Source organism: Nestor notabilis, unplaced genomic scaffold (genome assembly GCF_000696875.1).
Source record: "Nestor notabilis isolate BGI_N333 unplaced genomic scaffold, ASM69687v1 scaffold3899, whole genome shotgun sequence".
NCBI classification, from domain to species: domain Eukaryota; kingdom Metazoa; phylum Chordata; class Aves; order Psittaciformes; family Psittacidae; genus Nestor; species Nestor notabilis.
This window is the reverse complement of record NW_009943967.1, coordinates 31,463-48,532: the sequence shown is the minus strand read 5'-3', so window position 1 is coordinate 48,532 and position 17,070 is coordinate 31,463. Positions and strand designations below refer to the sequence as shown.

The 17,070-nt window shown below is 38.3% G+C and overlaps 1 protein-coding gene across 1 annotated transcript in view; it reads right to left on the bottom strand.

Moving 5' to 3' along the window:
- LOC104411709 (ADAMTS-like protein 1) overlaps positions 1-17,070 on the bottom strand; it is a gene marked incomplete at its 5' end in the record, with an annotated part of 55,479 nt that overhangs the window by 13,766 nt on the left and 24,643 nt on the right. The window contains 2 exons of the mRNA XM_010022199.1: positions 8,777-8,911; positions 10,751-10,930. Coding sequence (XP_010020501.1) covers positions 8,777-8,911; positions 10,751-10,930 — 315 coding nt within the window. The remainder of the gene's footprint in view (positions 1-8,776; positions 8,912-10,750; positions 10,931-17,070) is intronic.

Sequence of the window (17,070 nt, the reverse complement as noted above, 5' to 3'; positions counted from 1 at the left end):
AGGAGGAAAGAAGGGATCTGATAGTAGAATTATTTATTATATTAAAACTAAAATAAAGCAAGCTAAAAAACCTCTATAATTCTGTGATTCTGCATACATTTTACTGAACCCTGACAGAAAAATGTGGTAGACCACAGCTCACTGCATTACAGTGATAAATTATAAAGCAGCTACAGGAAAACCTGACAGTACTTTCACTCTCATCTCTACATTCAAAGAGTTAAAATAAACTTTCATAATAGAAACAAGGTTAAGCATGAAATGAAGAACAAAATGCTTGGAACAAAATGCAGAGAAGCCACAGATCAATCTGAATAGATACAAGCTTGGTGTTGAACTACTATGTGTACTTCATATTATACTACTGTGTTCACAGTATATAGGTGGGATCAAACTGGCACAGAGAAATACTTCCCCAATTTCCTGACATACTTGATTTTGTCCTTGGGTAACTGAAATGAGAAATGAGTGTTAACCTAATGGAGTTAAATTTAATTCCATCCATGCAGGATGTATTCAGCTTTTTAAAATGCTATCAAACCAAATGAAGGTAGGTAAGATAATGTCTGAAAATTATATCTATTTAAACCCATCTTGCTGGAATGGCAAAATTAAGAGAAAAGTTTTTATAGTTTGTCTTAGGGGAAAGATTTTTCAGTATAGTACAGTGTTAATTTAAACAGACACTTAACTTAGGGTGTTACGCAAATTACTTCTTAGTGCTTTCATACACTAAATGAAGAAAAGCTTATAAAAAGTAATGTGATCCCAAAAATCCCCAAAAGAAAGAATTAATGTTCATGTAAGTATAACCTTTAATAGTTTTAAGGAGGTCAAATGAACATTAATTCCTGCTAGACAAGGAAAGCCATGTACTTGGGAATTCCTGAAATAGGCCAATTCAGCTGATGACAGTAGGATTTTAAAAAGTAAGCGATTAAAAGAACTATTTATGGCTCCAAAGGAGCAGTTGAAACTTACTATACTAAACATACAATGTTTTTTAAACAGTTCTCAAAACACGTAAACAAGTTACCCAATGCCACACATGTTGTTATTGGATATAACTTACATAACATTGTAAATTTACACCATATTCAACGAAAATTGAGTTTGGCCCATTCCCTGCCACACAGAGGCTGTAAAAAATGTTCCCAAATATACAGCCATATGGTGGGCCCATTAAAAAAGCAAGGAGTTTTAAAGCTCTGGTAGTAATACTGTTTCTGAAAAATTACTCTGACAACAGGCATCCTATACACTGAGAAACTAGTATTAATAAGGATTGGGCTGAAAACAGTCACCAATGGAAAATCATGAAACCAAAGCCTATGAGAATGGATATGGCATGCTGAAATGACCTCCTGATCTAATTTTGATGGGTTTAATCAGAGCGTAACAAAAATGGAAAAGGAGTACCCGTAAGCATAAACTTTTGCCCCACATTGCTACATCTCCAGGTTGTACAAGTACACTCATGGGAGAAAAATAACACTCAAAAGAGGGGTATGGAGCAAGCAGTACAACACAAGGAGTTCAACAAAAGACAGAGCAAGAGCTAATGCACAACATGATTTCCAACCCAAGTTGCAAAGGTCAGTGCTTTCTGTATTTCTTAAGCCAATATCAGCTTGCTACATCCTAAGGCATCAGCAGCTCAGGAAACTACCAAAGACAGAGCAGAGGAGGTGGAGGACAGATAGATGGACGAAAGCCAGTGCTGCTTGTTCCGGAGAGGCTGTAACTTCTGTCCTATTTACAAAATGCTTTAGCCATTTGGGAGAGGGTGCTTCAGAACCTAGAATGTGTAAGTCCTTTTGTCAATAGGTCAGAAACTGTCAGCATTTGAGAACTCTCTTAACACTTACTCTAGAGCAAAGCTTAAGTTGTGCAAAAGGCTAAAAGATCTTTCCTGCGAAGGATCTGGCAGAGTGACAGGTCTCCAGTCTGGGATACCTGTGGCAAACCCAATACCCCTAGTTTTTCACCAGAACTTGCCTTGGTGGAGTTCTGCATCATTTATATCTATGTTAGAAAAGAATCTGTCTCAGTGATTGTGGAAAAGCTTAAAGACACAAGTTCAAGAGCTGCAACCCTTACCACAAACACAAAATTAAAACAGATGTTGCCTAGAGGCCAATGGTGTTATTTTATGTGGCAGCTTTTTGGACCACTGCTGTAGATTGGTGGTTCTCAGATTAGCTCATTCATGGCACCTAACAGCAGTCAGAAAAAAACTTCAAGGCAGCAGATTGCCTAGAGGACCTTGTTCTTTTGACTGTGCTTTCAGAGTCTGGCAGAGAAAAGACTGGTGTCTGATTGCCTGGAAAACAAACACTAGGGCTAGTGTATTATTGCCTGAAAAACCCCCACTGTATCAGTGTGGTCAAAATGTTCAAGTGAGCAGGGGTATCTGCTTGTACATCGCATGCTATATACACTCAAATGTACACAGTATGCCTGTGCAAACGAAAAGCCACACATTTCAGTGAAATGCTACGGTGTAGTCTCATGTGGAAGGAAGATACTGCAATACTGTATAATTTTATACAATGTTTAGAAGGTAATCAATGTGTTACAATATGATTGATGAATTAATTGTAATGACAATGGCATACTCTTGATATTAATTTTAACTCTTATTTTGATAGAAATGTCACTTAAGTGGGAATTCTCATAAATAGTGTGACAAGGCAGAACTTTGAGACAAAAATGGAAGGACAGATTATCCCATGCATGCAACTAGAGCTTTATCCTCATCACAGGGGATTATTAGTGTAAAATAAAGTTTCTAAAAAATATTATTTAACATTAGAACTGTTTGTCAAACATGATGACCAATTTATTACAGACAGTGAAGAGGAAAAACAAGATGTGAAAAATAACTTCTCAGACAGCCATGATTTTACGCTTAAATCTGCAGGTAGGCAAATACTAGCCATAGACTTGAAGTGGTCCCCTGTGAAAAAAAAGGAGACTGAAAACCCTCCTGACCTTTGAGCTTTGGCTCTAATGTAGTAGGCTCTTTCAGAATAAGTCATTTATTCATACTGCAAAAGCTGGCTATTGCAACCGAAGTGGCACCTGGGCATCTAAGTGACTACAAGAAAATGAGGGGGATATGCTGTTGACAGTAAAAGAAAAATGAGAGGGAAATATTTGCTTTTGTAAGGGGAATCCTTTGCATGTTTTGCGTGAAAGGGGGCTTTTTATTACTTTGTTTTAACAAGAGCTTAATCGCTAAATAACATTGGTGTTTGCAGAATAGGAATTTGTAGTCCAGCTCTTCATCTTCTGAAGCAGCAGTGAAATTGGCAATGAAGCTGCTCTAACTCTGTGGTCACTGGATAACGTATAAAACCAGAAAGAAATCTGCTTTCTAGGACTGTGTTTGCAGTGCTTGCAGCTAGTACAGTCAGGTTCTGATTTGCGAAGTGAAAATATTTGATATGGATGTCGTCAGGGAGAACACGATAAATACGGAGCAGCAGCATTTTCTCTTCTTTTTAGAACTGACTGTACTTTGCTGGTCATAAAAAGTACACTTTACTATCTAATTTTACAGTTATTCTCAGAATCTCCTACAAACAAGGACTTTTTTTTGCTAAACGCACAAAACTGGATAGATGTAGTGTAGCCTGGAAAAGTGAAGATTCAGTGTCCTATGCTAGGGACAATAGCAGGTTCCCAGTGAACAAACTGGAGAATATGTAGTCAGAGAGATAAAAGGGGTGAGAATCAGGTTTCAACCAATTGACTAAGCTTTTCCCCATAGGTTTAGACATATATTCAGATTTGCTAGAATAACCATTATAATCCAGGATTTGCATTGCTTTCATTTTATCCAAAGAATAAAAACAGAAAAAAGGCCAAGACTTTATATAATGATGACACCTCCTCCTTTGTTCAAAAAAATTGCTATTTTTTTGCCAAAATGTGAACATTTGCTCAGGATACAGTGATCCTTAGCTATATACATTGCAGCTATACACAACAGCTACCATTATCTCAATATTTAATTTTTGTTGTTTGTCTTTTCTCTTTTATATATATTGCTTAAGTTTTGCACTGTGCTAAGTAAGAACTAGATTTTCAGTTCATTTCACATCCTAGCCATCTTAACAGTTAATGCCCCCATTTCTCATTAAATTCATGGGCCTGTGCTACAATCCAAAATGAAAATGCATCTCTTCTCTTCGATGCCTCATACAGTCCAAACCCATTATTTAATTATATACATTGTGCTATGCAGCAATCCCCCATCTCCCTCTTCCTTCATTATGCATATCCCCAAGTGCACATTGTGTTTTCAGAAATCACATACAATCAAGATTTCTGAACCCACCCCCCAAAAAAAACCACCCCAAAGCCCCAAAAAACCCCAACCAAAAAACCACCGGGACATGGACCTGAAGGTCTGGGGAAAAATCTACCATCAACTGTGTTCACAGACATTTTCTGTGCTACTCAGAGCTCATCTGCCACAAAACATTTAAATAAAGCAACAGATGACAAGAAATACTTGCTGTTACAAGCAACTTTCTTTTCCTTCACTGTGACACTTTATAGGTAGTCCCACATTTCTATATTCCTAGATGTATTCATTTCTGACCTTTTTCCAATGTTCCTGCAAGAATCCTCACTTAAATGTAAGTCAAAGTCATTAAAGCTTCAGCTTTCACCATGGTAAATATCTGCAATAAGTACAGTATTCTTCTGTGCTAAGGAGACATCTTTATATCATATTTTGTATCTTTTGACAAGTCTGCTGGTTTCCAGTAACATCACAATAAATATGAGAAATTGTAGTGGATCCCCACCAGGATTTCCAAGATCCTCAGATTTTCTCACTGAAATGTCTTCAAATACAGGAAACAAGAAGTTTGAACCCAAATGAAAGCAAGTATTCTTGATAGGCCTTCTTGAAAGGCTCAGAAAAAGCCTTTTCCGAGTGTTAGAAGTCAGGGATGCCAGGTACTACAACTTCAGTTTTGCCAAAATTAACATTTACAAAGCTCAAGACCCATGGAAACGTGTCCAGGGAGTTGTGCAAAAAACCACAGTTATACTTGTAGCATAAACAAAGAAACTATTGAAAATACATGAACTTAGGACATTCCTTTAAATCAAAAAGATAATTCCACAAAGTAATCAGGACTTATAGAAGTGAAATGGTTATAAATATTGTTAAAAATAAAAGGTCTTATCAGGTGACAAACAAAAGAATTTCTTTCTGAGAAAAGGGTGGAAGTTCTTGTAACATTTTCATTACCAAAATTCAGGAAACCTGTATTCAAAATTTTAAAAGTCTGAAGAACAGAAACCTTATAAAGACTAAGGTCTAACATGAAATCTTTCCAAAGAAATAGAAATTGGTGTCACTTCAGAAATTTACTGTGTTCTATACTATGTGTGATATAGTCTTCTTGTGACTTTCCATGAATCAAGGACATCAGAAAGTGCATGACGGTCTGTTGCTCATCACTGATTGTCAGTTTGCACTACTGTAAAACCCAGAAATATTCCTAAGCTCATGGGTGTCCTAGCTTCTGCTTTGAGGGAAGTCCTGTCCTTTAGATGTGTGATCTGCAGATGACACTGAAGTGTCTGCTACACAGGCTGTCAACAAATGTGAGGGCTGGGGACAACTGCAGTGCTCTACATGTACTTCCAACAGCTGAGGAGCAGAAGGGTAAGCACTGGTCTGTGTAAGCCATTATCATGCTTTCTAACTGGGTGAAGAGCTGGGCTTAGAAAGCTAACTGAAATCTCAGTCCTTTAGAAGGAAAAGTAAGAAGTACATAAGACAAAAAATGTTCCTGTAAGTTCATGCAAAAATGTATTTTATATTATATCTTAATAGGTAGGTTGCTGATTCCACTGGGCAGGGCATGGGCCCTTAGCAGATCTTTTCCTCTATCCCCATATTAAAGGCACACAAATGACCACTTGATGAACCTTGACAATGAGAAGATCCCCAAACCAGGTATTTGTGTTATGGCCCTGACCTTTACCACATGCAAACCCCTGAAATTTGTGTAGAAGAAATGCATAGGACCTGACTCCAGAGAGCAAGTTTGTTGTTTCAAATGGCTGAAAACACAGGGAATGTATTGCACAATTCCACTTTGTAGAATAATATGCATGTCATGTATGACAATGTCGAGGCACCAGTTCTCTCCTTTTAAGTCAGCTTGTTAATTGTTGTTATATTTTATACAGTTGTTAATTTCCAAACAAGTTCTCATTTGCAACTTTAATTTTCTGTCATTCCTCTATTTTCCCCTTCTCTCTCTTCCACCCTCCCCTCCTCCCTCCACCCCAGGCACAAATCCAGTGTTTAATGCAGTTTTAATTCCCATTTTTCTTAAAAAATCATGAATTCATACTTGAATATTTTCTAACATAATTTTTCAAATTAGCTTTTAGCTCCTTTAACATATAAAGTTTCCCAAAAGCTTAGCTATCATTCCTTTTCTTCACATTTCACTGTTACTTTGCACGTGTCCTATTTTCCTTCTCTACTCAACAAATCCCCATATACTTAGATTTCCAAACATCAAGTCTAATTCAATGCCTTCTGAGTCCCAAGAGATGCTGGTACCTGTCAGCAGTAGCACAGACAAGGAACCCTATACACAGAAATTTTTAAGTTCTTACATGGGGCATCCAGGGCATGTAGAGCAAACACTTCAACATAATCAATGATGAAAGACTTAACAGGATTAAAGTCAATGGCTGGGTGGCAGAATAGAAAGAATTTGTGGACAGCTTGAAGGGGATGTTGTGGTTAGAGGACATAGATGTGGGTCACACGTTAAAAAGTTCACAAGTTGTTCCAAATTGGTGTTTGCAGCTGGTACTTAGAAATACATGAAGATATTTTTTCCAGTGCAGCAATATGCCAAGCAAAAGTTGATTATGAAGCTATCAGAGTAGCCCACAATAACCTTAGCCACTCTCCACAGCACTGTGGGGAGACTAAATCTGGGAGTAAATATAGAGTCTGACTGTAATCCGTACTCTTATTAGCATACAGAGTAAACTAGATATTGATTAAGAAGAAAATATCTGAGAGATGAGTCCTTTCTTTTGTTAATGTACATGGAAGCTGAATGCTTTGCGTATTTGTTTTGGTGATACAACATAATGCAGCACACTGGACTATAGTTTTCTAATTGATTAGATAGACCACTCCATGCTGATTTTTCACTAGAAAGAAACATCTCGGGAGGTTTCTGTAGGCAGCAATAATAATTGGCCCCAAATGCAGGTCAGTAAAACACCAGTCAAGTGTTTTAAATTGCCTCAAGAATGAGTCTGGCTTGCTATTTTCCTATTAAGATTCATGGAGTTTCCTTGCCCCTGAAGTGGAATGGCAGGGTGCAGGGTGACATGGCCAAATGAAATTAATTTTGAGGTGATTATATACAGGCAGTGCAGAATAACCTTTGTGGTTCAATTACTGCTTTCCAACAAGAAATATATCCCTACAACTACTAAAGCCCTCTTTTGGAAACCTGAGGGGAAATGGATGTAACAGGAGTGTGACACATTCTTACAACAGTAAGTACAATAAAACCAAACTCAAAATGATTTATTTGATGCTAATAAATACCTTTAGATATTTCCCTCAGTAAGGACTATTTTGGTGTAATTTTTGTGCAAGCAGAAATGTAATCCAGAGCTGCACACTAAAAGCCATTGCAAATATATGCATATATCAGCACTGGGGAAAAGTAAAACATACAAATCTAAAAACATGAATAGAAAGCCTGCACTGTGAAAATAAAATCTTAAAATTGCTACTAAACGTAAGCAAAGAATGTTTTGGAAGTTGCAGAGACTAGAGCTATAAACACTCAGGCCATCTACAGACCCTTTGCTAAAAGCTTCAGATCCCTACCAGATAGAAGAGTGCCCTGAAACTGCTTTCCTTGACAGGATTTCAGTATATGCAGTAACAAGACCATTAGAGAAGCTGTTTGCCTATTTGAGCCTGACAGTTAGTAGAGGCTCAAGATCAGTGTGAGAAATGAAATTTAGAGAAGGCTGAGATTCTTCCTGCAAACTAATCATGGCCACAGATCTGAAAGGACTTGAAAGCATATAACAGAACTTGCAGTGTAAAGAGGAGAAACCGATATCAAACGCAGAAAAGGATGAAAAAAAAAGCATTTAATTGGGGATTATTTCCTTACATGTCTTTGTGCAGACATTGGTTTTGTCATGTAACAAAGAGGAATAAAACTAACAGAATGAAACAGAGAACTTGCAAGAGAAAAACATGTTTAAAGGGCTAAGGAAAACTATAGAAAAGGCTCTGAAGAAGGATATGCAATATTAATAGCAGGCATATGGAAAGTCTTGTACCCAAACACAGAGAAAAATAAAAATGTAACCACAAGCATTTCTTCTTTTAGATAACTGGCGCACCAGTTTGCCATGTCTTGCATTGAATGACATTGCCAGCCCCTCAGAGCAGGCACTGCTTCTTCCAGGGTGTAACAAAGGCACAATGGAGCCCTTATTCTGCTGCTGCTTTGGGACAATCCACTAATAAAAGGACATCTTTTTTATAAATGAGCTTCTGAGTTCTGAGAACAATTTGACAGTGATTATGACTGACAACGCACTGTTGGTTTGATGTCTTTTGTCCCAGTGCTCCAAGGCTGGATAACCAGATGTTTAACTGTAATGGATAACCAGATGCATAGCTATAATCTAAACCCTAAACAGCTTTTAATTTAAAAAAAATTTAGAGCTCTTGACTTACCTATGAGAGCAGAGCTCCCTGGACTGATGGTCATGTTTGTTCCTGAAGGAGAGGTCAGTACTGAACGAGTGCTGGTCACAGCACTGGAAAGCACCGCTGTTAAGTCTTTTAGGTAAGGAAGAGGTCGTGGAGGCTCTGGTAACAGATTGGGAGACTGAAGTGATGAGCAACACTATAGCAGAAAACATCTCAGGGACATCAAAAAAACCACCACCAGCTATTGCTTCATTATTTTCCATGCTGCAATATTATCATTTCAGAGGGGCAATCTGAGCAACTTTGGGCAACTACTGGAGGTGTGCTTTGCCTCATGTTAGGTAGGGTACTAGAAAAATCATTAAAATAACATCTGGACCAGTATGACCACACAAAAAAAATTCTCTCTGAAGGCTATCATGGCATTCTGATTGACTTTGTATATGATGAAGGTTCATGGTATCAAGAGATAAAGCAGCTTGGATGAAAGAACAAATTTATAGAGCATAGAAATTAAATCAAAAGTCCATGGCAGTCAGTAGAAAACTTTTTAATGTCTGCTACAACCTGGATCAAGCCCTAATTAAATATGGTCATAACTCTGCCAAATCCTGCAGTATACTTAGGCAAAGCTCCAAAGGACTTAAGGGTTCAGAGCTCAAGAGGATCAATCTATGCTGAGAGCTGCAAGATTTAGTTCTTTACTATCCATCATACTGTTTTAAAAATCACACCGTTTTTATAATTCCCAATTCTGTTTGTCACGGAAATGATGGGATATTTGATTTAAGTGAATGGTCGCTTCATCCCCTTTCAATTAAATCATGGCAGACACTAAGCAAGTTTATTATTGCTGATCACACTCACCACCAGAAGTATGAGTCATAGGTGCTTGAACTGTTTCTTTCCATCAAAGAACTAAAAATGTCATTTGCCTACAAACATAAGCAGCTTGCATAACTCACAGTAACTTTCCATCTTTAAAAACTAAGCCATTTATAAAGATCAGAGAAGGATTTAAAGATCTTGCGGGAGTGCTTATTTATAGGTTGAAACCCAGATGATAATTTTTTTCCCCCGATATTTTTCTTTACTGAATTCCTAGAGCCAGTCTGGATTCACAGGGAAATCATGTGAACATCCATAAAAGGATTTTAGTGTTGTCTGTGAAACTGAGAAATCTTACTTTAAGATTTCCTTTGGAAGCTGCATCATCCATGGGTCCTGTGCTCACTCTAGTCATGAAAGATGAGAGCTGTAATGGATGATTTAATGGTGTTGCACCAATAACAGGTACTAGGTTACAAAATTCGAGACTTAACTATCAAATGTACAGAAGCACTTACACAGTCTGGCTGGATCATTCATCTGCCAGGCATGGAGAAATGGTAGAAGATGAGTTACTAGGAAAGGAAACCCTTTTCCCACACATCCAATTACTATCAGCATGCTTCACAGCTGACATTGTCTTTTCAAATCACCTAGCTATGCTTTCTGTCTTGTTTAGAAACCCAAGAAAAAGTAAACTTTACTATTCACTGAACTTGAGAAGTGCTTTTTAAAAGTACACTTGGTTTATGCATCTTATAGATGTGAAACATATCAGTATCACATAGCCATGTACAGAAAGGCTGCTCAGGAGAGGCATAGAACTTCCCTGTGAAGAAAGTGGCATCATTCTCATTTCAATAAAGATACTTTAGAAAACAGTTAATTAATGCTTTTCTTAACTGGTAAGTCTATAAGAATGAGATGGACTATCTCAGGATAGGGAGGTGCAGTCACTGTGCTTAGACATTTTCTCCTTATCCATCTTCCTTTTACCATCACCTTGTTTCAAGTGATGCTCCCCAGAGAACAAATGCAGACTGATTATTTTCTTAGAACAGGGCTGCCTCTATGCCATCCCCACTTTCACATCCTCTGATTAGTTCTGCTGGCTAGATGTGCCAGCAGCCATCTTACTATTGCTGCAAGTGCAAGATACCCTGGACTTACCAAGAACCAACAGCTGGGAGCTTTCAGTTACCTCCCCACGAAGATTGGCTGCCTTGCAGGAGTACACCCCCTGATCTGGCAGAGAAACATTTGGAATTAGCAGCAACCCATCATGCAGATGATGAGCAAAGGACAGCTTGACCTTGTTCTTAAACCAAGTAACTTCTGCTTCAGGAACACCTGCAAAAACATTGACAAAACATAACACGAGTAAGATACTATAGCTGCTACAGACAAAATCGCTGAAAGAGGACAAATAAAATGAGATTTTAACATGACTTCCAAGGAAGTCATGTTAAAAGTCATGTTCATTATTTGCAGTTCAGAAGTGTTCAGTCAGATCTTTCACATTGCCTGTCTGTATCTTCGATCTCCCTGAGAAACAGCAGAAGAGTTTAGACTAAATTGAAGTTTCTGCTTTTAGTGTCCCAGAATAGTACAAGTGAACTCTGAACTCATCACTCCTAAAAACAAGCCTCTATTGGATTGGAACAAGCCTAATCTAGCATAGCATCCTGTCTTTGGAAGAAGCCATAAGATGGTGCCTCTCCCAGCCCCACATTAGTTTCAGCTCAGGAGCTTTCTGAGCCAGAAGTAGTTTCTGTGCAGTTAGGAGCCCTCCACAGACTTTCATTTTATTAATTCATCCAATTTTCCATTTTGAAGTTATGTAAACAATTAGAATTTACATCTTCAGAAAAGCAGTTTCACTGGTCTCACCAGGAGACTTCAGAAAACATTGTTATAGATTCATAATCCACTATAGGAAGAATTGCCTCCTTTTGTGCTTGGAAATAAGGTCTAGCTATCTTTGTTGGATAACCTCTTGTAGGAATGGGTTCTGATGTGCAGCTGACAAGACCTCTGGTCTTGAAGTAGATGATAGTGTTTTCTTTGAGAGATTTCTACCTCGATTTAAATGCATACCAGATCAGGTAATTTAGTATCACTAGGTACTAAAAAATTGGCTTATGTGAAAATGGTATTGGAAGTCTCAACAGATGGGACAGACATATGGACCTGTGCCTGGGAGGATCCTGTGCAGACCCATGACTGTTAAGGATAGAATGTTACTTATCCTGGTAACTGCTGGAGTGCATGATCTCCCATTTGTGGTACCCTCTGTATGTGGAGGCAGTTAATCTCTGTCACACAGACATGCAGCTACCTTGTGTCTGCTGTACATATGCATGCATACAGGAAGTTATTCTTAAGTATCTGATACCTACCTCAATCCTTCCCTGCCTTATATCACAGAGACATGTTCCTCTGATCATTTCTGGCACCTTTTTAATTGAGCTTCCATGTAAAAAACCCCAACTCTACTCTGCCAATTGTGTGGCCTTTGCATCAGAAATACCCCAGTAGGCTGTGCTTACTGAATATGACCACCCATTTTTCTGTATTAATAGTGACTGCCTGATTGCAGGTGTCTCACTAAGAATGTGCAGATGGAAGTGGGAAAAAGAGATTTTCTGTATTCTTCTACATCAAAGCATTGTGACCTTTTTTCCTCCTCTCCCATGGTGACTTTGCCAAGACATCTGGAATAAGTATGTCTGAGTTTGGCAGGAAGGAAAACTGAAGCCCTGTAAGGGCAGAGGGTCTTGTCCATATTCAGAAAGTAGCAGAAAGCAGCTTGTAAAAGACTGGAGGGTTTTTCTCTCCTTTGTCCAAGGGTAAATAGCACATGCTAATCTGGATTTCCATGGCATACCCAGAGAAGTAATCATTCTTGTCTATGACACTGTTTTCCAAAGGCTTACCCACTTCTGTGCTGCTACAACTTGTTTTTCTAAAAAGGATGAGCTATTGGCCTGTTTCTGACCACCTGCTAGTGGTAGACAGCTCCCCATCTGGCTGCTACTCTTTGACCTATGTGGCTAGGGTGGGCTGACCATCACTTTAATCCTCACTCAAATTTCCTCCAGGGCATCCACACAGAGTCCTCAGGGGAGTTCAGAAAACCACTGGATAGTAAGCAATCCCAACCCTAGAGTTTATTCAAGCCTGAGTGTTTAATGTGTTTCCATTATAGGGAAAGGCATTTTTAGAGGTGAGCTCTCTAGAACAAAGGAGAGAAAATGGAGACTGTACCAATTCTGCAGTCCCTGAGATGGAATAACACTCACATCCCAGCATGATGATACTCTCTCTCTTGCAGTCTAAGCTACTTAGGGCACACAGACTTTCACATTATAGCTATTGTGAACTTAGGCATGGAAATATAAAGAAATGTATCTCAGAAATAATCACAAAATTATAAAATTATAAGGCTTTTTTTAATTCCAGCCAAGGCTTATCTTCTTTTTTAGTTCTGAAGACTAAAATTGGGTAGAGCTTTTGAGTTCTTCTTGAAAATAACGGAAGATAAGTGCAAATCATGGGAGAAAAGGAAGGGATGAGGAGTACTGAGAAGGGTAAAGAAGATGGGAAATAGACAATAAGGATTTCATATGACCACAGCTCTCAAGGGCAAGGACTCAAATCAACCAAATAAATAAATAAAGAGAAAGACAGAACAAAATAATTTGCTTAAAACCAGATGCTCAGATAGTCAGTCCAGAAAGTCCTCTTGTATGCACTTCACTAACAGAAGTAGCAACAAGGTAAGACTTCTTACTCTTTGAGGTATTACTGTTGAGTGTAGGAAAGGTGCACTGTACCTACAGAATGTCCAGCAGCAATACAAACCCCTTTTTCTGACTGCTACTCTACAAAGTGTGTTGTCCCTCTCTCTTTAATGTGAAGTTTCCACACTGACAGGAAATTATTTGAAAATAACCTGTATAGCTGTTCCTAGAATTTGGCTTATGGAAGACAGACAATATATGTCAGTAGGCAGCAACACCATTTTCTTTTGTGCTTCCACCTCTAGTGACACATATAAACCACAAGACAGGAACAGGAGGCAGCCAGCAGAGGGATGAGCAAACCCATCATTGCGCAGCATTACCACAAGGGGTAGCAAGAGCATTTCAATCAGTTTTGTTGAGTAACGGTGAACGGCGAAAGACGGCCGCGTGTGTTGCCTTGCAGAAACAATCGCACAGACCAAAACTCTCAGAGCTGCCAGCTGGAAATAAAACTCACCTTGCTAGGCAGCCAAGACTTTAAGTGGTAAACAGTTACTCAAGTCTGTTCTTCTTCAGCTTTCTCCTCCATCACCGTGCATGTAGCCAGCACAAAAAGGCTTACCTGGGATATGTAGCAAGCAGAACTGTATATCCCAATTAAGATAATTTTGCTAAACCAGGAGCTTTTTGGGAAAGGAAACATAACAAAACAAGGATCTAGCAGTGCTGACTTGTTGTCAGTGTCACAATATTCTTGGAACAGTGATTTGCATGTCAGAATCTGGTCTAGCTGATGAACAAATATGGGTCATAAAGCAAGATAAGAACTAGAAAAATATAACCTCCAGCATATAGATTAAATACAAAGGAAAGGAAGGTTTAGGAAAGTTGAAAAAGCTTCAAGCTGAATCAGCAGAGAGAGGATGATATACAGGGCAGGATGGTAATACCTTTTCAGTCACTCTTCCAAATGCATTCTGACTCAACAGTGCCTAATGGTATATGACACTTTGCATACAGGTGCCTATGTTAGAAGTCTTACAGCCTGAATGACACCACTAAAAAATGTCTTAAGAACTAGCTTTAAAAAATTGGTTCCCCCTTTCACGTCCAGCTGTATTTTCAACAACAGCTTTGGCCAGATTGACTAAGGCTTCTGGTATCTGAATGAAGATGTGCACAATTCAAGTGGTGAAGTTAACAGAAAGCTTCCTAGTGATACTAGTGTGATCCAAACTGCTCCCATCTCCTATTTGGAAGTGAAGCTGCACACAGCAATTAAATTGCCCACACTAGAAATGCTGCTGTCTTTCTGAAGCTTAGAGAAAATACTCCAGGTGGTGTCACAGGCATCTGCAAGACTCCCGAGTGACTTTTGCATGGGAGTTCCTTTAGGATTAGTTTTGGAGAAGTCTGGATTGACCACAATCACCTAACCATGTTTAAAAAATATTCTTTCACTTCTGTAGACAAAATGGCAATGTTATGTCAAGTGAAATAAGGCTGATTTTCAAGCTTGAACAAAACCACAGCACCATCTTTGTGGTATAACCAAAGTAGAGTTTCATCCTGGCACAATTTATATCAGGGGCCAATTAAACTCTAATGCATTCACAATGGCTTTATTTTCACTTGTCCTACAGCTAATATCTACAGAATTCAGCTCATAACGCAGATTTTGACATGCTTACGGCTTTCATAAGAAGTTAAAGAGCAATATAAAAGTATTCCCTAGGCACTGGTAATGTTTTCTTTCATTATCTCTTGTTTTTAAGAAACCTCTAGGCTTATCAACACCTGTCAGCAGAAAGTGTATATTTCTGTCCCTTGACAGCAAAAGCAGTTTTAGAAAATGTTACAACTGATCCTTATGCTACTTATTTCTCTTATAAATATTTATTCTGCTGTCCTGCTGACTTTCAGTAAATATGTGTCCTTATAGTAGCCAAGACGTCAAGATCCAGCACATGCATGATCTTGTACTAAACACGATACAGCACAGTGATAGCAACACAGCTTATTATGATAAGATTAACAGGCACCAAATTCTGATTTGGAACAACTCGGAGTTGCTGTGCTGGCTCAGGGCATCCTGAAATGATTAGAGGGAAAGTACTAGAAAGAAAAAGACTATAGCTTTACAAAGTTGTGTGAAGATTTTTTTCATCTAATCTCCACGTAATTAGTGGATATGTTAGTTAGCTCTTGAATTGTGCTAAATTCATTCTCACAATCCAATTTCTTTTGTGAAGAAATATACGCAATAACATATTATCAGATGTTATTGCATTAAGTACTGCATATTAACAATGTGATTTGATGGCTATTTCATTGTTAATGCCTTCTGGGGAACTTTGGCAAACTACACAGCTGTAAAATTCATCTACTCTGAAGAAGTCACTAGGATATGACACGTTTGCTGACTAAAGCAATAGTGCATGTTACTTTTCTCCTTAGAGTCAATCATTCTAAGTAGAATGGTAAAAATATATTAAAAGATTTGATAATCAAAACCCTGATGCTAAACCACAAAGTGCTTTGAACAGAAATGACATTTATTTTCATATTCTTTAACAGATTTTATTAAATGTATGTTTTTCAGGCATAGGAGAGATAGTTGATAGAAATCACTCTGTTCCTGGGTCTCTTCTCATACGTAGTTTTGTTTGTGTTTGTTTGTTTGTTTATTATAATTACTGCTGTTGAATTACTAGCAGTATTTGTATGAAAATAGGATTCTAGTGCCTATATTTTGGCCCTCATTACTCACTCTCTTATTCCCTGCGTAACATCACAGCTTGTGGTTTATAAATTTATCAAAATTTCAACTGTAAACTCTGGTTTCAGTCACAGTTGACATTTTCTGCAGATGCAGAAGATAAACACCCATGAAGACAATTATGATTTAGGCAAATTTCTCCTGAATCATCAGAGAATCCAACATACTTAATGCTACTAGATATCAAAAAGCATTTTTCTGGGAATGAAGACACTGATTCTGCTGTGACAGTACTAAAATTTTCAATTGTAGATGTACATTGTGGTAGTAGGTTGGCTTCATAAAATTGTAGAGATTATTTTCCTCTCAGAAAAGGTACTGAATCTGTGCCCCTGACTGTACTGTGGTCCCCTGCTGTAGTCTTCTGATTGCATAAGAACTACGGCAGCTTCGCTCAGCCATATCCTGTTCTCTTCATGATGTCTTTGTACTGATGAGAAATGGCTGCACTCCTTAAATCAGTAATCACAGTCTACATCTGTGAGGCCTCCCCATCTGCAGCTGAGGGAACCCAAAGAGAGAAATCTAAAATAATTAATGTGCATACAATATTTAGTCTCTTTCAACACTGCCAATGCAGGTGGCCATTTAGAGGCCTGGGGAAAAATACAACAGCTTTCATCTCCTTCTTCCTTGAGAGACACTGGACATCAGTCTGAGTGCAAGAAAATGCCTAGTTTCTGTGTTGAGAGGGCAACAGAATTACTGAATTCACTCTCTAATGAATTAATAGGAAAAATAATACTGCATGTTTCTTTCATTAATCCCACTGAGCCTAATTAGTGAATTGGGATCCTGGTCTAGTGTCTGCACAGCTATTGCGCATGCTTTGCTAAAAGACAGATGAACAAATAAACTTCAGCCAAATACTTTTTTCATTTAAGAATTTGCATAGGGGTGGGGTTGGCAGCACTTGAAGAAGAAAACTGACAACCACTAAGTAATTACAGTGAGCAGGAAGCGTG